Below are 25,076 nucleotides of genomic sequence, written 5' to 3' on the forward strand. Positions count from 1 at the left end.
CGCATCAAATTTACGAGTTTCGGCGAGAATATCGTCTACTCTTCAGGCGCCACACCGGATGATAACTTTATTATCAACAAATATTACAACAAATGGAATTCTTTAGAATTCCCAAAGTGAGAGAATAAAGAAAAAAATAGAAGAGAGAACTTGTTTAGGGATGATTTCTAATGAAATACTTATGCCTATTTATAGTTGAGTTTTAAGGACTAAACTTATAAATAACCTAATATTTTATGGACCAAAGATGAAATTCTCATGTGCAAAGTGGCCACCTACCAAAGAGACTTTCCAATAAGTTGGCCACCAACCAAAGATGTCAACTTTCAACTCTCCCAACTTTCAAGCCAAACATAACATAAAATACATGATCTACCATCAGGACTGATGTCTGAGCCAATGGCTCTACAGTTTGGTAACTTTGTGGGGAAGTTCCTGGAGTATGACTCGAAGTTGGTGGTGTAACATCCCAAACTAAGGGTTAGTGACTGAATTATAAAATTTCAGAATTTGTTGATTAAAATGGAAAAGTTGAATAGTTTAATAATTTATTTGGAAATATTTCCTGAAATGTTTCAGGAATTATTAAAGGAATTAAAGGGCAAATTGGTCATTTCACAAGAATTTTTTTTTATTATTTCTCTTTTTAAGATGAGGGAAACGCGTGGGGAAAGGAGATAATTTCTCCAGAGCATTCTTCAGTCTTCTTCTTCCTCCTCTCCACAGTGAAACCTGATATAAGGTAAGTGGGTCATCAGTTGGTTAATTCTTTCGTTTTAAAGCTTGTTTTGATTCTTGGGATGTTAAGAAAGATTAAGGAAAGCTTTAGGTGGCTCAAAACTCAAAGATTAACAAGTTATGAGAAATTAAGAAAAATGAGTTTTTAAGTGATTTTTTGAAATAGAATGAGTTAATAGATTTTGAAGTTGAATTTGACTTGTCAAGGGTTAAATTAAGAAATATGAAGTGATAGAATGAGTTTTAAAACATGTTGAAAATCTAGTATGATTCTTGAAGTTAATAAAGAGGAGAGGATATTAAGGTTAAAGACAAGATAAATGAATATAAATGAGTTTAAGCAGGTATATGTAAGTTAAGGAATATAAAAGAGGATGAATCATGAAGTTTTGAAGATGAAAGAGTGAATTATTGTGCTTAAAGAATAAGTTTTGGGCAAGGTGTATCGGTACACATTCAAAGTGTACCAATGCACTCTTTAAAGAAGAAACATCGAATGTCTTGAATGAATCGATGCATAGTTAGTGCATCGATGCACCAATTTAAAATGAAAATATCGAATGCCAGGAATGTATTGATGCACTATGAGTGTGTACCGATGCACCAAGACAAATTTTGAAGGTGCATAGATGCATTTTTTTATTTTTTATTTTTGCATGTATGCGTGAAAAAAAAAAGAGATTTTTATGAAATTTGAACTTAAAATCCAATTTTATACCGTTACCCTTAAACAATTGAAAGTTCATATACAAAATTAAAACATTATTTATTAATAATATATTTTACTTAAAATAATTATAAAAATAATATTATTGCAAATAATAATATTAACTTGGAGCTAGATCTATAAGCAAGTTTAGATTGGATATGTCCATGGTTGGGTCCAACGAAAAAAAAATGGGTCAAACTTTCCGATCCAAGGATAAAATTTCCGTTCATTTATTATAAAATATTTTAAAAAATAAATAAAATTGTTGAATTATTTAATTTGAAGTGTGGCCAACATAGTCCAAAATCACAAATTCTCACTTATCCTACTAACAAAACCAAATTGATCAGAAAGCTATTACCAAAACCAAATTGATCAGAAAGCTATTACCAAAACCAAATACGAACAATGTGTAATACCGTATGCCCCCTGAGCTCCTATGGTTAACATCAGCGACTCCGAGGTCGAGCATCTTGGTTGTGGTCTTAGTATCGCAGTAAGCACAGTATAGTGAAGTTTATAGGCCTCGTTTAAGTTCGTATGACCCTCTTTCAGTAGTATTCGAACTAATTCGACATCATCAGAATCTAATGCCCGATGAATCCGCGGCACATATTTATCGGGAAGGCCTATGTTTTCAGGCTTTGTCTAAACCAAGTTCCAGAAGGGTATCAATGATTTGTTTCACAATGTGATGAGGCAAGGCTTTGTTATGTGTTACAATATCAACAATAGATTTCACAACAGTTTCTACACACTTTGCCACCAATCTCTCGCAAGCATTACCGCACATGTTTGCAATATAAAGAACCACCAAGATATTATCTATGACGACCTTGTCAATAATGTTTACTCTTAAAACTGTCAAAAGTTTAGACGACCTTGACACAAGGTCTGAACGACGTTTTAAGGGGTCGACGAGGGATGTGCGGTTGGCATGGAGTAACAAGATTTGTGGAAGAACAAAAAAACTCTTTAATTTCACTTAACGTAAAACTGACCCTTTACAATAATATATATACTAACAATAGCTCTAACTACCTCCTAACAAACTATCCGTTTACAAAATCTTGCACAGCTTATATATTCTGTTATGGAGAGATGATGGCGGTAACTAAGTAAATGAATGACGGCAATGTCAAGGAAGATCGAGATTTGGAAGAGGGATTTTGGGATTTTATGCTTTACTAAATTCATAAGATTTTTAAATATTGAATTATTTTAATTTATGACCAATTTGATATAATGGGTATGTTTTGGATATTAAAAATTATTATTCTACTATGTTACATCATATTTTTATTAATCAATATTGAATATATTTTAGCCTATCATTTTTATCTCTGAAAATAAAATCTAAAAAACTTAGTTTTCTCTCGTTGGTGTGTCGCTCATCTCATTTTTCCGTCTTTGTTGATCGGCGGTGGCACTAACTTTAATGTTGATTGCTGGTCGTCGATAGTCTTTGTTGTCCTTTTATTTCCTTATATCGTATCTCTATTTTATTTTGTCTTTTGATTTCAAATAAGTCTGCATGTATGATATATTTTCATTTGCCTTTATGATACCTTTTCTTATGTCTTTTGGTATGTTTTTTTGGTCGTTTTTTATTTATCTTTTTTTGAGGGTTGATTTGACATCGTCACAACTGATCAAGATAGCGCTTATATGATATCTTGTTGATCTTCCCTGCTTTGGACCCTCGGATTGGATTTGAATACCTGATTTGAGTTTGTGGATAGCTTTTCACATCGCTCGAGTCTGATTTGTAGTTTGTTGGTGGCCTTCCAATAGCTTGATCCCCTTTTGTGGATCGTTTATCGATGCGATAATATCTGGTTGTTCGAATTTCTGGGTTAGATTTTTAATCTTTCGTTATATGACCTTTATGTAATCTTAAGTTGCTAGTTTTGTTTCAATGATCATAGAAAATTGTCCTAATTACGTGTTTAATTTACGACTATGATTGTCAATTTTCATTGTAATTTGGGATGTTTCCTATTTTGAATAGAATTAATTGCTTCTATAAAAAAATATTTTAGCCTAGTTTTGGTGTAATAACAATTTTATGGATTAAGGGTCAATTACCAATATGTATGAGAAATTTGTTAGTTTGAAAACGTTAATCAATAAACTGAGTGTTGAGAATGAAGTTGTCTTATGGGATGTCATGTTCATGTGGTGGAACTACTAAAAACCAGCTGCCTTGTTCGTTGAAAAACCAGTGGGAATTCAACTCTGATTTTAAAACAACAAATTAATCGTTAATAATCATTCAGCAACGCCTGCGTTTTTGTTATTTTATTTTATTTCCATCATAATTATTTAACTCAACATGTTCTTCTACCTAATTATTGTTAGCTACAAATTTTCAAATTATTTTATTAAAAATGTTCGTTATTTTTTCTTCAAGTAAACAACGTGGAAAGCTTAAATTTTATTTTAATTCATGCGCTGTGAATAGTAATTTAATTTGGTATTATAATTAATGTACTGCATAATTAAAGACTTTCCAAGAATTAAATATCCGCTGAAAATAATAGCATATGGAGTAATCGTTAGCCATATTTTTTCAGGGTTCAAACTGGTCAAATCTTTTATTTGCATCCCAATTATTAAATATTCATATAAATAAAGTTAAACAAAATATTTTTATTTTCTAAATGCAAAGACAAGGCATTGAGAATGGCGTTCTAATATTACCCTTTTCTAAATTAGGAATAGAGCAAACTGTGTTGAGAGTGTCGTCTTTTTCTCTGTAGTATCTTATCTAAATTAATCGATCAATAAATCATATCATTGAATAATTCAAAACATTACCGGCCTTTTTAACCATCCTTCTTACCAACGTTCACTTTTCCCACATTTCTTCTCCAACGTCAAATGTTACCATTTTCTATCCAACTTTGTTCATTGATTTACTTTGTGGTAAATTTTCACAGAAGATACCTACAATTTTATGATTGTTGTGAGACTTTACTTTTAGTATTTTTCACTAAAGAGACAACGTGTTCCATGAATAGTTGAAAATCTTCTATTCATTGAAAATTAATGTTTGATTTTTAAGTATGTTTGGTAATTTAAAATTAAATATATATTTTTTTCGATGGAAAAGTTTGAAAATGTTAATAAATACCTACCTATCATTTGATAGTTAATACTTTTAACATTATTTTTATTTATTTAACTATATTATCCTTTAAAATTTATATTTATGAAACAATATAATTATGTTTTTATATTTAATATTAAATGAAATATAAAATTATTTTATGATTTTAATTCAGTATTTATTTTTATAACACTTTGATTTTTTCAAATTGATAAAAACACGTATATCTCCAACTTTTAAGATTGGATATACAAATATACAATTAGATTTAAAATAAACAATATATTAATAAAAAATGTTTATAAAATAAACAATATATTAATAAAAAAACGCAAACACAAGATAAATACATTATTTGCTAAGTTTATAAGTTACCTTATTCGAATTGCATATTAAAGTTACAATATATATTAGTTCAAAAAAACAGTTACCATATATATATATATATCATAATCTTTTAAATTTCTAATTAATTTGATTAATCTAATTAATTAGATATTTAAATAAATTATTCGGTGTAAGATAATACGAAGAAAATGATAACACTTCCGTTGTAGTTTTGCACGAGTTTTGTCTACAGTTTTGCATGGGTATCTTTTCAGGTCTGGTTTTCTTTCCTTTGTGGAGGTTTGATGGCTGCTGCTCCCACACTTTAATGGATTCCGAGTTAGCAAGTTTGTCCATTGATGACGGGGAAGAGGAGGCTCTTGTGCTCCCTCCTGAACTCGAAGAAATTGCTGATGAGTATGAATTCTGTCTAGTAGGACGTTTCCTCACTACAAGTGTTGTGAATTTTTTGTCGATGCGGAATACATTGGCGGATGTGCGACAACCCTTGGGTGGTGTTTCCATTACAGATCTTGGAGAGAAAAGAGTTTGCTTCCGCTTCTATAATGAGGTTGACGTGGCTCGGATTCTAGAGGGCTCCCCATGGTTCTTCAACAACCATCTCTTGTTGCTATATAGATTGGAAAAAGGAGAGGATCCGATGGTGGTTCCTTTGGATAATGCTATGTTTTGGGTTCAAATGTTGTGGAAACCGGGTTATTTCCCACACGAACGTAGTTTCAAAATTGACCTAAAATGTCAAGATCAAAACAACCAAAGGTTGCACAGCGGATAAACCCGTCAAACTATTGAATATTGAAACACAACGAAAAATCGAATAAAAAACAATAAAGGAGAGAACACATCAAATTTACGAGTTTCGATGAGAATATTGTCTACTCCTCGAGCACCACACCGGATGATAACTTCACTATCAACAAATATTACAACAAATGGAATTCTTTAGAATTCCCAAAGTGAGAGAATGAAAAAAACAATGGAAGAGAGAACTTGTTTTGGGATGATTACTAATGAAATACTTAGGTCTATTTATAGTTGAGTTTTAAGGACTAAACTTATAAATAACCTAATATTTTAGGGACCAAAGATGAAATTCTCATGTGCAAAGTTGGCCACCTACCAAAGATGAATTTTCCAATAAGTTGGCCACCAACCAAGATGAATTTTCCAATAAGTTGGTCACCAACCAAAGATGTCAACTTTGCCAACTTTCAAGCCAAACATAACAAATCTCCACCTTGGCTTGAAATTACCAAGCCTACTCAACTTCTTCAACTCCCCAAATTTGATGTTGTGCCTCTAATTCCGCTCACAAGCGCCACACACCCGAAGGTGTTCATACTTTTAGGATGTTAATCAAGTTCAAACAATGATTGAACTTGATTACTGTTACCACCTTGGTCATCATATCTGCAGGATTTTATGTTGTTGCAATTTTCTGAAGTAGAATCTTTCCTTCTTTCAAGATCTCCCGTACAAAGTGATACCTCATGTCGATATGCTTAGTCCTTGAATGGTGGACTTGATTTTTCGCTAAGTGAATAGCGCTTTGACTGTCACAATAGAGACTAATGTGACTTTGAACAACTCCTAAGTCTTCCATTAACAGTTAAGCCAAATTGCTTCCTTCACAGCCTCTGAAACTGCCATGTATTCTGTCTCTGTAGTAGACAAATCCACCGTAGATTGCAAAGTAGACTTACAACTTACTGGGGCTTTAGCAAGACTAAACAAATACCCAGTAGTTGAACAACGCTTATCCAAATCACCAACATAGTCAGAATCAACATATCCAACCACACACTGACCAAGTGCTTCATCTTGTTCAAAAACTAAACCAACATCCACGGTTTGTTGGAGATACCGTAGAATCCATTTCACAGCTTTCCAATGTCTTTTTCCAGGATCATGCATGTACCTGCTCACAACTCCAACTGCTTGTGAAATTTCAGGACGCGTACACACCATTGCATACATCAAGCTCCCAACTGCATTAGCATATGAAATTTTTTCCATATACTCTCGTTCTTCGTTAGTTTTAGGAGATAACTGAGAACTAAGTTTCAAATGAGAAGCTAGTGGGATACTTACATGTTTGGTATTTTCATTCATGCCAAAACATTGTAATATCTTTCTCAGATATTGCTTCTGAGTTAAACAAAGCTTTCTTCTCTGTCTATCTCTGCTTATCTCCATACCAAGAATCTTCTTGGCCTCACCTAGATCTTTCATCTCAAACTCATGACTCAACTGAGCCTTTAATTTGTCTATCTCTTTTTGACTATTCGAAGCGATCAACATATCGTAGACGTAAAAGAGAAGATAAATGAAAGATCCATCTTTGAGCTTTTGCAAATACACACAATGATCATATTTTCTTCTAGCGTATTTTTACCTCATCATAAAGCTATCAAATCGATTGTACCACTGTCTCGGAGATTGCTTCAATCCATATAGCGATTTGTTTAGCTTACAAACCCATTTCTCACAACCACCATCTTTTTATCCTTCTGGTCGAGTCATATTGATATTCTCTTCTAAATCACTGTGCAAGAAAGTCGTCTTTACATCAAGTTGAGCTAGCTCCAAATTCAACTGTTCTACCAAGGCCAACAATATTCTAATGGAGGAATGCTTCACGACAGGGGAAAATACTTCATTGTACTTGATTCCACCCTTTTGAGCGTAACCTTTAGCTACCAACCTTGTCTTGTAGAGAACATCTTTCTTGCTAAGAGATACATCTTTCTTTGCAAATACCCACTTGTAATTGCTCTTTTACCTTTCGGTAATGCTAGTTTCCAAGTATTGTTCTTTTGGAGAGATTGCATTTCTTCATCCATTGCACTTTTCCACTTATCACTTTCCAAGTTTTGTATTACTTATTTGCAAGTGATAGGGATATCATCATCAAAAACTAGAAGAGCATAGGCCACCATATCAATAAATCGAGCAGGTCTACTAATTTCTCTCATTGGCCTTGTAACTGCAAGTGGTTCTAGTGTCTCCAATGGTTCTTAGGTTTAAAAATCTTCATCTTTTGATTATTCTATTGGAGTTTAAGAATCAGTTGCATCAACTTCTGGGATCATCATCTGTTGAAACTCCACCTATTTTGGAGTATGATCCACCTGCTGTGGAGTATGATCCACCTGCTGTGGAGTACTACTTATCTGGTCAGCTTTATTTGTTACCATCTTTACTAGGGTAGATTCATCAAAGGTAACATTTCTGTTATAAATTATCTTCTTAGTGACTAAACACCAAAGGTGGAATCCCTTCACTCCATGGGTGATTCCCATAAAAAGAGACTTCTTTACTCTCGGATCAAGCTTGGATTCCTTCACATGATAATAAGCAGTGGATCCAAATACATGTAAAGAATCATAATCAGTAACAGGTTTTCCAGACCATACCTCCAATGGTGTTTTTCCTCTTATCGCTGATGACGGCAGACGATTGATGAGATGGCCAGCATATGTCACAGCCTCAGCCCAAAATGTCTTACTTAACCCAGCATTAGACAACATACATCGAACTTTCTCCAATAGTATTCGATTCATATACTCTGCCACCCCATTCTTTTGTGTTGCATTTCTAACAGTGAAGTGTCGAACAATATCATACTCATGACAAACGTCAAAGAATTGATCACTTTTATAATCCCCTCCATTGTCCGTCCTAAGACGTTTGATCTTTCTACCAGTCTTGTTCTCAATCATATTTTTACATTTAAGGAAAATTTGAAGCACTTCATCTTTAGACTTTATCTGATACACCCAAACTCTTCTGGAAAAGTCATATACAAAAGTTACAAAATAATGGTTTCCTCCCAAAGATGGTGTCTTTGAAGGACCCCATACGTCTAAGTGAATATAATCTATAATACCTTTTGTATTATGTATAGTGGTGCCAAACTTAACTCTCTTTTGCTTTCCCAAAACACAATGCTCGTAAAAGTTCAATTTGCAAGCCTTTGCACCTTTCAAGAATCATTTTTTGCCAAAATTTGCAAGGATTTCTCTCTAGCATGTTCCAACCGCATATGCCACAACTGGGTTGTTTCCAAATCATCACCTCCAGAAGCTGTTGCAACTACTCCAATAATTGTACTACCTTGGTAGTAATACAAATTATTTTCCTGATGCCCTTATCATCACAAGTGCGCCAAATGTGCTTTTAAACTCTGTCTCTCATATTGACTACTGAGCCTTTGGATTCCAAGGCTCCCAACGAGATGAGATTTTTCTTCAAATTGGGCACGTACCGGACATCAGTTAGAACTCTGGTTGATCCATCTTGATTCTTCAATCGAATTTAACCTATCCCAACAGTTTTACAGGCATTATCATTGCCCATATAAACAACTCCTGCATTTAGTTCTACTAAATCGGAGAACCACTGTTGATTAGGGGACATATGATAGGTACAACCCGAATCTAATATCCAATCATCTGAATGGAACGTTGTTGATGAAGCAACCAATGATATGTCAGAGTCATTTGCATCATGCTCTGTAACACATGCATCTGGAGCAGTTTTTCCTTTCTTCTTCAGCTTCGAACAATCTTTCTTCTAATGGTCTTTCTAATGACAAAAGGCACATTCATCTTTTCTTAGTCTGAACTTCAACTTTGATCTCCCTATCCTCTTTGGCTTTTGACTTTTTGAGCGACCTCTTGTCACCATGGCCTTCGCTGCTTCGTACTTGCTCTCTTTCTTGGTTTTCTTCCTGAGCTCATAACTATACAAAGCAGCAGTTACATAGTTAAGGGTAACATTATCCTTACCATGAAGGAATGTTGTCTCAAGGTGCTCAAATTCATCTGGAAGAGATGACAACAACATCAAATCCAAATCTTCATCTTTGAAGGTTTCATCCATGCCCAGTAAGTCTGCCACTAGCTCATTGAACGCATTGATAAGTTCATTCATACTGGTGTCTGGTTGATAATAAAATTTGAACAATCTTTTCTTCATGTGGAGACGATTCCGAGAGCTTTTCTTTAGGAATTTTTCCTCCAATGCTTTCCACATCTTACTTGTAGAAGTCTCATTCTTGTAGCATACTTCTGCTCCCTGGAAAGACAAGATCGAATCGTATTGTACGCCAAATAATTGATTGTTCTCTATTCTTTCTCCTCCATATCTACAGGTGTTTCTTTCTCAATGGCGATGTCTAGACCTTGTTGGAATAAAACGTCTAACACCTCGCCTTGCCACATGCCAAAATGACTAGATCCATCGAACAACTCCACCGAGAAATTTGCATTTGACATCATCCTCCTCACCGGTCCAGATAAAGAGCTTGATGTCTCAACTGATCCGTATTTTGACATTTTAATTCTAACAAAAAATATTCAATAGCATAGACTATATCATTTCTGCAACGGGACCACCAGGATAACCTCAACCAAAGTTCTGATACCAATTGTTGGGGAAATCGGGTTATTTCCCACACGAATATAGTTTCAAAATTGACCTAAAATGTGAAGATCAAAACAACCAAAGGTTGCACAGTGGATAAACCTGTCAAACTATTGAATATTGAAACACAATGAAAAACTGAATAAAAAATAATAAATGAGAAAACGCATCAAATTTACGAGTTTCGGTGAGAATATCGTCTACTCTTCAGGCGCCACACCGGATGATAACTTTATTATCAACAAATATTACAACAAATGGAATTCTTTAGAATTCCCAAAGTGAGAGAATAAAGAAAAAAATAGAAGAGAGAACTTGTTTAGGGATGATTTCTAATGAAATACTTATGCCTATTTATAGTTGAGTTTTAAGGACTAAACTTATAAATAACCTAATATTTTATGGACCAAAGATGAAATTCTCATGTGCAAAGTTGGCCACCTACCAAAGATGAACTTTCCAATAAGTTGGCCACCAACCAAAGATGTCAACTTTCAACTCTCCCAACTTTCAAGCCAAACATAACATAAAATACATGATCTACCATCAGGACTGATGTCTGAGCCAATGGCTCTACAGTTTGGTAACTTTGTGGGGAAGTTCCTGGAGTATGACTCGAAGTTGGTGGTGTAACATCCCAAACTAAGGGTTAGTGACTGAATTATAAAATTTCAGAATTTGTTGATTAAAATGGAAAAGTTGAATAGTTTAATAATTTATTTGGAAATATTTCCTGAAATGTTTCAGGAATTATTAAAGGAATTAAAGGGCAAATTGGTCATTTCACAAGAATTTTTTTTTATTATTTCTCTTTTTAAGATGAGGGAAACGCGTGGGGAAAGGAGATAATTTCTCCAGAGCATTCTTCAGTCTTCTTCTTCCTCCTCTCCACCGTGAAGCCTGGTATAAGGTAAGTGGGTCATCAGTTGGTTAATTCTTTCGTTTTAAAGCTTGTTTTGATTCTTGGGATGTTAAGAAAGATTAAGGAAAGCTTTAGGTGGCTCAAAACTCAAAGATTAACAAGTTATGAGAAATTAAGAAAAATGAGTTTTTAAGTGATTTTTTGAAATAGAATGAGTTAATAGATTTTGAAGTTGAATTTGACTTGTCAAGGGTTAAATTAAGAAATATGAAGTGATAAAATGAGTTTTAAAACATGTTGAAAATCTAGTATGATTCTTGAAGTTAATAAAGAGGAGAGGATATTAAGGTTAAAGATAAGATAAATGAATTTAAATGAGTTTAAGCAGGTATATGTAAGTTAAGGAATATAAAAGAGGATGAATCATGAAGTTTTGAAGATGAAAGAGTGAATTATTGTGCTTAAAGAATAAGTTTTGGGCAAGGTGTATCGGTACACATTCAAAGTGTACCGATGCACTCTTTAAAGAAGAAACATCGAATGTCTTGAATGTATCGATGCATAGTTAGTGCATCGATGCACCAATTTAAAATGAAAATATCGAATGCCAGGAATGTATTGATGCACTATGAGTGTGTACCGATGCACCAAGACAAATTTTGAAGGTGCATCGATGCATTAAAGGGTGCATCGATGAATGAATATTTCGAAGCTATTTTGGGTACCGATGCACCTATAGTGCATCGGTACACCCCTAAAGGAAAAGTGAATATTAGTTTATTAAGTTCGTTTAAGTTGTTAGTATTGGATTACAAGGTGTAGGTATCTGATAATTGCCTTAAAATGTATAATTATATAGATTCAGATCCTAAACAAGTTCCGGAATCATTGACAAGTAAGATCGATCAAGGGGAAAGATAAGAGATTGGAATTGACTAGTGAGGCAGGTGAGTGCATACTAGTGACATGTATTGTTAAATGGAAATAAGACTTGCGATGAGTCTATTTCCTAGAGTAATATACATGAAGTCATGAACATGATTATGTGTTTGTTATGATTATATGTGCTATATGTGATTATATATATTATATTAATTGTATGTATGCATGACTAAAGATATTGATATGCTTTGTATATACTATAAGATTTGTGTAAAACACTAAAATGTAATAATGGAAGTACATGAAATAAGTTATATGATAGAGACATGTTTACATAATTACAAGATATGATACATGACATTAGATATATGAAGAGATAGTATATGTGATATAAGAATTACATGAACTACGTGATTACATGTATATATAAATGAAGCTACAAGCTTATACGAATATGTGATATGGTTATATGAATATAAAAAAGGATATAAAAGATAATGCCCATGATATGTGTCATGAGAGCTAGGAGTATAGTTGGCATGACAAGAGTCGAGGGTCTACGCGGTCATTCGAGATATATATGTATCCTTTGGAACATCTATGAGGTCTTTTGAGACACATACTTGGTCCTTGGAATATGTGTATGGTTCTAGAGGAATTTTCTACGTGGTCCTTATAGACATTTTATATGGCACTTTGGTGCATTTCTATGCGGCACTTAGGTACAATTCTACATGGCACTTCGGTGCATTTATACGTAGCACTTTGGTGCATTTATACGAGCTGTGGTGACAGCATTAATGCACAACCTCTATAGACTCACATATCTATAGTTCTCACATGTGTACATGGGCTAATAAAGAAGATAATAGAAAAGAACCGTGTATGATATTATGTGTTTTGTTTGCAATTTTTATGATGTGAAGTGATATGTATGATATGACAATGTGTATATAACTTGGTTAAGAAAAATAGATACAAGAATATATGATTAAAAGATAAAGAACAAAAATAAGACTTTTAAAGAGAATAAATAAATCCATTTGATATGATGTTATGCGTAATCATGGTGAAACAATACTTGTTTGTGATGTGTATATGTTAGATACAAGAGCATGCGAATAAGAGATATACATGATAATAATAATAATAATAATAATAATAATAATAAATAATAGGAAACGATATGAATATATCTGTATTGATGTTTTGATCCATAATATGTGTTATAGTTTAATATGGTTGTATGGAATGTACATTTAGGAGCTAGTAATGAAATGTTATATTTAAGTTTATTTATGCCTCACTAAGTCATCGACTTAGAATGTGAATGTTTCACACGTAGGTTTGGAAAGCAAGAAGAGAAGCTAAGAGGAGCAAGACAGGTCAGTAGCTTCCTTACAAAGATTAGATCAGAAACATATGGATTATATATATTTTGTTGGCATGTAATTACAATATTTGGATTGAATATGCTCCGATCGGTTTGAAAAACAATTTGATTGTATTTATTAATGAAGAGTACTTATGTTTTTTATAAATAGTAAATTTTAATATTTTGTAGATTTGTAAAGACAAAGTTTTGAAAAGTCAATGTGACACCTCAGACTCGTATCCGGGTCGGGTACTGGTTGGGGGTGTCACAGGTGGTTTCGGGAAAGAAGCAATTTGCGTATCAAAGTTCTGCTGAATGTTAACCATCCGTTAAAACGCAAGAAGAAAATAATGCTAGGGAAGGATCGCAGTGGATATGTCCGATTCCAGTATGAGAATATTACTCTTTTTATTTTGTGTATGGTAAACTAGGGCATGGTGACAGTTTCTGCCCCCTTCAATTAACATTGGATTCAAAGGAGGTGGTTTTTGGATGGGATTTATATCTTTTTACTCCGAGTATGAGAGGGTCGATGGTGCCGAGTAAGTGATTGCAAGAGGAAGTTACTAGATCTCCTCTAGTTGAGAATAATACAGTTGTAGGTGTCTATGGGAAGTTATTTCTACATGGGAGGTTAGAGAATCTGCCAACTTCTTAATAAAATATAAGTGGAGTCATGAAACATGGGGGAGGGTGCCGAGTTACGTTGGTTGCTAATCGTGTGGGTCCTACCAATTGTGTGCATGTTGACGATAAAATTGGTTGTATGGATACCGAATATGATTCTGAGGAACACATACTTAATGTTCCAGAAGGAAAGAAAAGATAATGTCTGGTTGGTGACATAGTATAAAATAGCGGTTGCGGCATCTGTTGCGGATGTTACATAACTTGTTGTGGCTATTGCGGGCGTGATTTCTTCCTCAAAAATCATAATACTTCTAAAATATTTTATCGTGTTGCGTTAATATTGCATTGCAGTGACCTTCAAAACTGTTACGATACGACCGTTACACTACGTTACAGCCGCAATTTAATACCATGGTTGGTGAAGGTTTGACAATTTCACGTATTACAAATTATGTTGCTCCTTGTGATGTTACTTAGATATCGGTTGACTCTGCAATACAGGGCAGTCGGATTCGATGAAGCTCATTTTTTGGAACGTTCGTGGGCTTAGAACACCATGGGTGATAAACTGTCTCAGGAATTCACTGAGAGGTAGCAATCCTCAACTTTTGTTTCTTATGGAAACAAAACTGAATGTGAGAATAATGGAGCGAGTTTGTAAGAAATGTGGTTTTTTGTTTGGTATCGACTTAGTAGCTGTGAGTTCGAGAGTTATCGTTAGAATGATGGTTCGATTGGTATGTTTAACTTCAAAGCTATTCTCGGTCACATATTGATGTTATTATTCGTGAAAGTGATGAGATAGTGTGGCGTTTTACAGGTTTCTATGAAGCCCGGAGAAGAGTGGCCGAGCTAAATCTTCGAATCTTCTTTGACAACTAGTGACCAATTAATATGTACCTTAGTTGGTGGATGGGGAATTCAATGATATTGCTTATTCATTCAAGAAGAGGGGTGGATACAATCATAAAAAAAGCATGGTTGGGTTTCGATAAGCCTTGAGTGATTTTGATCTTAGAGATTTGGGTTTCTCCAGGAATTGGTGTACTTGGGAATGTGGTCATTTTCAGGAGAACAATATCCGAGAACTTCTTGATAGAGCGGTGGCTAATCCTGGATGGTAGCCGATGCACCCTGGTTATTTTGTCTCTCATTTAAACTGTCAAAGCATGACTACATGCATTCGTGCATGTTGTTAGAAGCTTGTGTGTGTGTTCAGTATAGCTTGGAGTATGCGTGTGTATGTATAATTAATGTACTGGTTGTTAGCAGTTTGTTAGGATAGTTAGATGGTTAGAAGATGTTAAAGGGTTGTTAAGGCAGTAAGCTCATGTATAAATGTACTGCTTAACCTTGGATCATAATACACTTCTTGTATCTTCTTGATTACTTCAAGACTCTTGTGTAAACTTCAACAAGGTATCAGATGCTGGTGATCTGGTGGCGTAGAAGGAGTTGTGTCAAGTTCTTATTGAGCGCACGTTGGAGTTATGGCACTTTCGGCCTCTCCTCTTTCCGGCGGTGCTATAAATAGTTCTGAACATTTGGTAACTGCTTCTAGAGGCTTCACTAATAAATGGTTGAATGTGGTGCTCGATGAATGGAATTTCCTACTTTGGAAACAATAGGTATTGTTGACAATTATGAGTCATCGACTTGAGAAATTACTTTCTGGGGTGGTTATTTCTCCACCGGCGACGGTTGTGTTTGATGATGGCACGATCACTGAAAATAAAGATCATGAGATCTTTGTAGCCCAAGACAGTGCTTTAGCCTCGTGGTTATTATCTACGATTAGTCCAACCTTGCTACCACATTTGGTAGGGGCTGAGACAGCTGCGCAGGTCTGGAAGACTGTCAATAAGGTCTTCGCCGGTAAGTCTACAACAGCGGTAATGAACTTGCATTACCAGCTGAAAGCTGTTCATCAAGGAGAGTTAGGAATGCGGGGCTATATTTCTCAAGTTAAGGAAATATGTGATGCTCTAGCATCATGTGGCAGTCCAGTGTCTGATCTGGAGCACATTACAACTATATTGAATGAATTGTCGGTTGAATATAGGCCGATGGTTACTGTCTTGTCAGCCAGCCGTGACGCCTTAACTCTGGAAGGAGTTGTATCTGTTCTCATTGATGCTGAAACTCAAGAAACGAACTTCAGTAGGTTTGACAACATAACAGCTGCAACTAATGTTGCTCAAGAAAAACGTCTGTGGATGACAAAACCAATCGGTTTGCTAGACAAGATCAGATTACATCGGAGAGGCATACTACCTATAATGGTCAAGCTGGTCGTGGTTGAGGGCGTGTCAAGATGCAGTGCCAGTTGTGTGGCAAGAATGGTCACCTTGTGAATAGGTGTTGGTACAGGTTTGATAAGTCATTCTTGGGTGTAGATGAATCTGATTTGAGGAGTTTTGATTTAAGGAACTCGTTTAAAGAACGAGTGCCCACGGCTAACGTTTGTCACTACAATTCTAACAAGTGTTCCTGTGCAAATAATACGAATGGAGGTACAGTCGGGTTGGATGATCAAGAACGGTTCAAGCCTCTTGTAAACATGGCTGCCACGAGTTCATCTCATCGTCCGTGGTTTGTAGATTCATGGGCAACTCACCATATCACGCCTGATGCTACAGAAGTGATAGATGGCTCAGATTATATCAGGGCTCGTAAGCTGATTGTAGGTAATGGTAGTGGTTTATCTATTACTAGAATTGGTCAAGCTTCTGTTATTTCTGCGTCTCGTGCTTTAATGTTGAGCGATTTGTTGCATATGCCTTCAATTACTAAGAAATTGGTGTCGGTTTCCAAGCTTGCTAGGGATAATGGAGTGTTCTTAGAGTTTTTGTTATTACTGAGTCTCATGCTTTAATGCTGAGTTACTGCGAGGAAGAGAGACTGGTGGCTTGTATGAATTCGGTGGTGTTCTGTCTACTCGAGGTCGAGCTGCTGAAGCAAATGTAGCTTTTAATTCTAGTAATAGCTATGTATTGTGGCATGACCATTTAGGTCATCAATCTTATAAAGACTTGTTGCAAATATGCAAACAATGTAATGTCAGTTTGCCAAGTGATTTGAATAAAGACGTTATTCCAATATGTGTTTCGTGCCATATGGGAAAAAGCCATAGGTTGTCGTTTTATGCTTCTGAAACTCAGTATGGACAACCGTTTCAGCTGGTATTTTTTGATTTATGGGGTCCATATCACATTGAGTCGAATTGCTTTAGATATTATATGTCGTTTGTAGATGCTTTTTCGAGGCATACTCGGGTGTATCTGCTGAAGAGCAAAGGGCAGGTTGTTCACGCATTTCAACTATTTCAGAAGTTGGTTCAAACTTAGTTTGGACAAGAGGTTAAGGCTGTGCAAACAGATTGGGGAGGTGAGTACCGATCGCTATCCGTTGTACTTATACAATGTGGTATTCAGCAGCGAATGACATGTCCTCATACATCCCAATAGAATGGGGTTATTGAAAGAAAGCATAGACACTTGTTTGAGATGGAATTGACAACATTAGCTCGAGCTTCATTGCCATTGAAATACTGGTCCTTTGCAGTTATAACAACAGCTCACTTAATTAATAGGCTGCCAACTAAGGTACTTCAAGGTCATACTCCGTTTGAGAAACTGTTTGGGAAGCCTCCTACGTATAATCATTTAAGGGTATTTGGGTGTAAATGTTTCCCTCATCTATGATTGTTTCAACTGCATAAGCTTGCGTACAGGTCACAACCGTGCGTATTTTAGGGGTACAGCATAAACCATCGAGGATATCAATGCTTAGCACCTGATGGACGGGTGTATGTATCTCGGCATATAGTTTTCGATGAGTATGAGTTTCCATTCGCTAAGTCTGGAAGTGAGAAGAATGGAACTACTACGGGAAAACCGTGTAGTGGAGCTTTATTAGTGGTGGTTCCTGGTGCTCAACGTGTTTGTGCTAATTCCACACAACCAGTTATTGAATGGTCTCAATTTGCTCCAGCGTGTACTAGTGATGTGTCAACAGTTGCTGAAATTGGAGCGTCGAGCAATAGGGTGAGTCAACACACTGAGAATGGAAGTGTTGGTGGAAGTCAAGACAATAGCTCAGTGGGAGTGGTGCAAGGTCGAACTGATGAAGTTGATGACGTGTTGGTTGATAAGGCATGTCATGTTGAGGCTACCTCAGTCTATCCCTCAGTGCACAATGAACATCAAATGGTTACACGCAGTAAATGAGGGATTTTTAAACCAAAAGTTTTTGTTGCACAAACTCAGGGCAATAGTGGAGAGCCAAGCTCGATAACTCAAGCACTTCAAGATCCACAATGGAAGGAAGCAGTATTGGCTGAGTATGATGCGTTGGTGAGGAATGACACTTGGACGTTAGAACCATTACCAAAAGGGTGAGCAGCAGTTGGCTGCAAATGGCTGTTCAAGGTTAAGTTTAATGTAGATGGATCTATATTGAAGCATAAAGCACGTCTTGTGGCAAGAGGTTACTCACAAGTACCTGGTCATGATTTCAGTGATACATTTAGCCCGGTGGTGAAGACCACTACTGTAAATGTTGTGTTATCTCTCATTGTGACTCGTGGTTGGAGTTTAAGGCAGGTGGATGTTAACAACGCGTTCCTTAACGGTGAGCTTGGAGAAGAGGTGTATATGGTACAGCCACCGGGTTTTGAACGAGTGGCTAGTGATGGGACTCGGCTAGTGTGTAGGCTGAGGAATGCCTTGTATGGGTTGCTACAAGCACCGCGCATGTGGTATGCCAAGCTGCACAATTTCTTGCTGGAGCTTGGGTTCTATGGTACAAAGGCCGATGCGTCTTTGTTTGTTCGTCGAGTGGGTGGTGTTCGTGTAATGGTGCTGGTATATGTCGATGATATTATCATCACGGGTGAGTCTAATGATGCTATTAATGAGGTGGTTAAACTACTTGGTAAAAAGTTCTCGTTGAAAGACCTGGGAGAGCTTGGGTACTTTCTTGGTGTTGAAATGCATAGGACCTCTGAGAAGTTGGTGTTGAGCCAATGCAAGTTTATTAGAGAGCTGTTGGAATAGACTAGTATGCTTACTGCTAAACCTGTACCTACACCAATAGTGGTTTCACCGAAATTGACTAGTGATGCTGGGAAGCCGCTTTCGAATGCATGGATGTATCGAAGCATAGTTGGTTCCTTGTTGTATTTGAGTCATACAAGACTAGATATTGCCTTTAGTTTTAATCAGGTAGCTCAGTACATGCATCGACCTTGCGATGGTCATTGGCTTGCAGTTAAGAGGATATTGTGTTACTTGAGTGGAACGATTGAATGTGGCTTGGTGTTTAGACGGTCTTCTGCAGCTGAAGCTTACGGTGTGACTGCATTTGCAGATGCTGATTGGGCCAGTAATGTTGATGATCGTAGGTCGGTGTCAGGATCGTGTGTATTTCTTGGATGCAATTTGATTTCGTGGAGTGCAAAGAGACAAAAGGTTGTTGCTCATTCAACAACAGAAGCTGAATACCGTAGTATTGCAGATACAATTGCTGAGGTGATTTAGGTGAAGTCCTTGTTAACAGACACAGGGTAAGTAGTTGATGCGGTTCCAGTCGTATGTAGTGATAATACGAGTGTTGTTGCCATGAGTGCTAATCCGGTGTTTCATGCACGGTCGAAGCATATAGAGTTGGATATACACTTTGTGTGTGAAAAGGTAGAATGTGGAGTTGTTCGTGTTAATTACGTACCAGCAGAGCATCAAGTAGCTGATGGAATGACCAAACCTCTGGCTAAGTCTATACATGTGCTGTTTAGCCAGAAAGTTCAGGTAGCTGAAAAGAGAACAGCTGAGAAGGACGGAGAGAATGTTGAAGCATGACTACATGCATTCGTGCATGTTGCTAGCAGCTTGTGTGTGTGTGTTCAGTATAGCTTGGAGTGTGTGTGCGTGTACAATTAATGTGCAGGTTGTTAGCAGTTTGTTTGGATAGTTAGAGTGGTTAGGAGCTGTTAGAGGGTTGTTAAGGCAGTAAGCTCATGTATAAATATACTGCTTAACCTTGGATCATAATACACTTCTTGTATCTTCTTGATTACTTCAAGACTCTTGTGTAAACTTCAACATAAACCACTCTATCTCTGATCATTTTCTTATACTTATTAAGATCAAGAGGTATATCTTCCAATCTACTCCTGCTAGAAGTACAATATTCCAGTTTGATGCTGATTGGATATATGATGAAGAGGTGGAGCAAATTATAAGGTCATATTAGATCTTGGAGAAGTATTTATTCCCGATAGGCTTCATACTTTGGGTCAGTCCTTATTGTCCTGGAGTCGAAATAATAGGAAGTTTGCGAAGGAGCGTAAACACTCCATCCAAGCTCGTCTAAGGGATCTCTCTTCTGTTTGAGCCCGAGAAAGAGGTTTTACAAGAATTGATTGAGGTTAAGCTTGGTCTTAATATGGAAGTGGATAAAGAATATATATTTTGGGAGCAACGGGCTCGTGTTAATTGGCTTAAGCATGAGGATAGGAACACGCCATTTTTCCACAATTACGTATACTATCATTAAAGGCATAATTCTGTGAAAGGCCTGTTTGATGCTTATGGTAATTGGATAACTGATCCCGTGGAGTTGGTTTCATTGGCCAGTAATTATTTTATCGAGTTGTTTGAAACTTCATCTCCAGACGATGCTTCAGTTATCTTTAACATGCTTCAACTGCGTGTGACTGATGATATGAATGATTCCCTACTCTCTCCCTTTCGAGCTGAAGAGGTATGATAGGCGGTCAAGAGTATGTCACCTCTAAAAGCTTCAGGTATGGATGGTTTCCAGGAGGAAAGATTAATTGTGGTAGATGGGAATTTGCGAATGAAGGGTTCCAAGGAGGAAAGAAGCACTTGCTGAAAGGCATTAAGAGAAAAAGTAAATATAATTCAACATATAATATTGGATTGGAAGCTGAGATTGGGGTTTTGAAGAAAAATCAGAGTGAACTGCAGATAGAAGTTATGAAACTGAGAAAAAAGAATGAAGAATCAAAAGATAAATTGAGTGATTATGAAGATCGGATTCGGTTCACCGAATGTAGGCAACAACAAATATTCATTTTCTTAGCTAAGTTAGTGAAATTCCCCAGTCTGTTTCAGCAATTGATTCAGAACAAGCAGCAGCAGCAGAAGGAGCTTGATGAGGGGGGATTTAGTAGCAAGAAGAGGAAGTTGCTTGAGACACAAGTTACAAACAGCTTGCCTGATCCTATGGAGACTGACCAAAGTGTCGGAAACAGTGCGGCTAAGCCGATGGGGACTGACCGAGGTGTCCCAAAGAACGTGGCTAGGCCAACGGGGACTGACCAAAGTGTGGCAAAGAATGTGGCAAAGCCGATGGGGACTGACCAAAGTATCGCAAAGAATGTGACTGAGCCAATGGGGACTGACCAAAGTGTCGCAAAGAATGTGGCTAAGCCAATGGAGACTGACCAAAGTGTCACAAAGAACTTGCCTGAGCCTAAGGAGACTGACCAAAAGGTCACAAAGAGGTTGTCTGAGCCTATGGAGATTGATCATAGTATCACAAAGAGCTTGCCTGAATCTAAGGAGACTGACCAAAGTGTTATCAACTGTATAAACCAAATTTATCAGGAGGGATTGGAATCAATGCAATCTAATAATTTCACAAAGTTTTTGCATGATCGTCTGGAGAAAGAGCTTGGAACTTGTATGGTGGATCAAAAGAACATCACTGCAGCAGAAACGTCTTCTGTTTATCATGTTATGGCTGAAAATCTACTAGGGGGAAGTTCATGTGTAGAAAATGCAACAATTGAAGAAGGGTTATCAGTGAATGTTTCCGAGATCTATCTTGAGTTGGAGGATTTGATCAATTGGAAGCCCTCTAGCTTGATTGGATTTGCCAGTGATCTGCCGGTGGAGCAAACCGGCTCTCTCTGACTCATATCTCATGAATAGGAGTCAGATATATAACTGTATATATCCAACATGGTTTGTTCTGTTTCATGTATTTGAATGATCTTTGCAGAATCAATCTTACATCCATATCCATATACAAACCAGACTAGCATATCGGATATTAGCGGCAGTGATAATGATCAATGATTTCTTAATGTAGATGCCATTGGTTGCAGGTAGTGATGCAGGAGAAGCGCTGAGAGCTAAAAGAAAAATAGACACTTCCATGAATTTCTTGATGATAGGATAGCAACAACAAAGGTTCATCATAGATTTCTATATTTCTCAGTTCCTTTTCATTGTGTTCTCTTCTAAAACTACTGCTTTCCATTATATTGTGAAAACTTTGAATCATATATAACAATATCTGGTACTTTTAACATATATATATATATATATATATATATATATATATATATTTCAAATTCTGCTACTTAAAGGTTGAAAATTAAAATCATATTATCAGAGTGTGTTGCATATTTGATGCTTGGCTTACATGCGATTCATGCAATTTGGTATTTTGTATTACATGTCCCTGTTCCCTTGTTCATTCCTTTCTTATTCTTCTTGTGATTAGTTGATGACAGTTGTTTTCGTTTAAAAACCAACCAGCCACTGCATTTTTTTATTTTTTTATTTTTGCATGTATGCGTGAAAAAAAAAGATTTTTATGAAATTTGAACTTAAAATCCAATTTTATACCGTTACCCTTAAACAATTGAAAGTTCATATACAAAATTAAAACATTATTTATTAATAATATATTTTACTTAAAATAATTATAAAATAATATTATTGCAAATAATAATATTAACTTGGAGCTAGATCTATAAGCAAGTTTAGATTGGATATGTCCATGGTTGGGTCCAACGAAAAAAAAATGGGTCAAACTTTCCGATCCAAGGATAAAATTTCCGTTCATTTATTATAAAATATTTTAAAAAATAAATAAAATTGTTGAATTATTTAATTTGAAGTGTGGCCAACATAGTCCAAAATCACAAATTCTCACTTATCCTACTAACAAAACCAAATTGATCAGAAAGCTATTACCAAAACCAAATTGATCAGAAAGCTATTACCAAAACCAAATACGAACAATGTGTAATACCGTATGCCCCCTGAGCTCCTATGGTTAACATCAGCGACTCCGAGGTCGAGCATCTTGGTTGTGGTCTTAGTATCGCAGTAAGCACAGTATAGTGAAGTTTATAGGCCTCGTTTAAGTTCGTATGACCCTCTTTCAGTAGTATTCGAACTAATTCGACATCATCAGAATCTAATGCCCGATGAATCCGCGGCACATATTTATCGGGAAGGCCTATGTTTTCAGGCTTTGTCTAAACCAAGTTCCAGAAGGGTATCAATGATTTGTTTCACAATGTGATGAGGCAAGGCTTTGTTATGTGTTACAATATCAACAATAGATTCACAACAGTTTCTACACACTTTGCCACCAATCTCTCGCAAGCATTACCGCACATGTTTGCAATATAAAGAACCACCAAGATATTATCTATGACGACCTTGTCAATAATGTTTACTCTTAAAACTGTCAAAAGTTTAGACGACCTTGACACAAGGTCTGAACGACGTTTTAAGGGGTCGACGAGGGATGTGCGGTTGGCATGGAGTAACAAGATTTGTGGAAGAACAAAAAAACTCTTTAATTTCACTTAACGTAAAACTGACCCTTTACAATAATATATATACTAACAATAGCTCTAACTACCTCCTAACAAACTATCCGTTTACAAAATCTTGCACAGCTTATATATTCTGTTATGGAGAGATGATGGCGGTAACTAAGTAAATGAATGACGGCAATGTCAAGGAAGATCGAGATTTGGAAGAGGGATTTTGGGATTTTATGCTTTACTAAATTCATAAGATTTTTAAATATTGAATTATTTTAATTTATGACCAATTTGATATAATGGGTATGTTTTGGATATTAAAATTATTATTCTACTATGTTACATCATATTTTATTAATCAATATTGAATATATTTTAGCCTATCATTTTATCTCTGAAAATAAAATCTAAAAAACTTAGTTTTCTCTCGTTGGTGTGTCGCTCATCTCATTTTTCCGTCTTTGTTGATCGGCGGTGGCACTAACTTTAATGTTGATTGCTGGTCGTCGATAGTCTTTGTTGTCCTTTTATTTCCTTATATCGTATCTCTATTTATTTTGTCTTTTGATTTCAAATAAGTCTGCATGTATGATATATTTTCATTTGCCTTTATGATACCTTTCTTATGTCTTTTGGTATGTTTTTTTGGTCGTTTTTTATTTATCTTTTTTAAGGGTTGATTTGACATCGTCACAACTGATCAAGATAGCGCTTATATGATATCTTGTTGATCTTCCCTGCTTTGGACCCTCGGATTGGATTTGAATACCTGATTTGAGTTTGTGGATAGCTTTTCACATCGCTCGAGTCTGATTTGTAGTTGTTGGTGGCCTTCCAATAGCTTGATCCCCTTTTGGATCGTTTATCGATGCGATAATATCTGGTTGTTCGAATTTCTGGGTTAGATTTTTAATCTTTCGTTATATGACCTTTATGTAATCTTAAGTGCTAGTTTGTTTCAATGATCATAGGAAATTGTCCTAATTACGTGTTTAATTTACGACTATGATTGTCAATTTCATTGTAATTTGGGATGTTCCTATTTGAATAGAATTAATTGCTTCTATAAAAAAATATTTTAGCCTAGTTTTGGTGTAATAACAATTTTATGGATTAAGGGTCAATTACCAATATGTATGAGAAATTTGTTAGTTTGAAAACGTTAATCAATAAACTGAGTGTTGAGAATGAAGTTGTCTTATGGGATGTCATGTTCATGTGGTGGAACTACTAAAAACCAGCTGCCTTGTTCGTTGAAAAACCAGTGGGAATTCAACTCTGATTTTAAAACAACAAATTAATCGTTAATAATCATTCAGCAACGCCTGCGTTTTGTTATTTTATTTTATTTTCCATCATAATTATTTAACTCAACATGTTCTTCTACCTAATTATTGT

The 25,076-nt window shown here is 36.0% G+C and overlaps 1 protein-coding gene across 1 annotated transcript; it reads left to right on the plus strand.

Annotated features, from left to right (window-relative positions):
• The first annotated feature begins 20,847 nt into the window (after nucleotides 1–20,847).
• Nucleotides 20,848–22,028, plus strand: LOC120176745. Its single transcript, XM_039183096.1, has one exon. The coding sequence runs from the start codon at nucleotides 20,848–20,850 to the stop codon at nucleotides 22,021–22,023; it is 1,176 nt and encodes a 391-aa protein (XP_039039027.1). The 3' UTR covers nucleotides 22,024–22,028.
• Nucleotides 22,029–25,076: the final 3,048 nt, after the last annotated feature.

This window comes from Hibiscus syriacus, unplaced genomic scaffold (assembly GCF_006381635.1).
Source record: "Hibiscus syriacus cultivar Baekdansim isolate YM2019G1 unplaced genomic scaffold, ASM638163v2 tig00112253_pilon, whole genome shotgun sequence".
Classification (NCBI taxonomy): Eukaryota; Viridiplantae; Streptophyta; class Magnoliopsida; order Malvales; family Malvaceae; genus Hibiscus; species Hibiscus syriacus.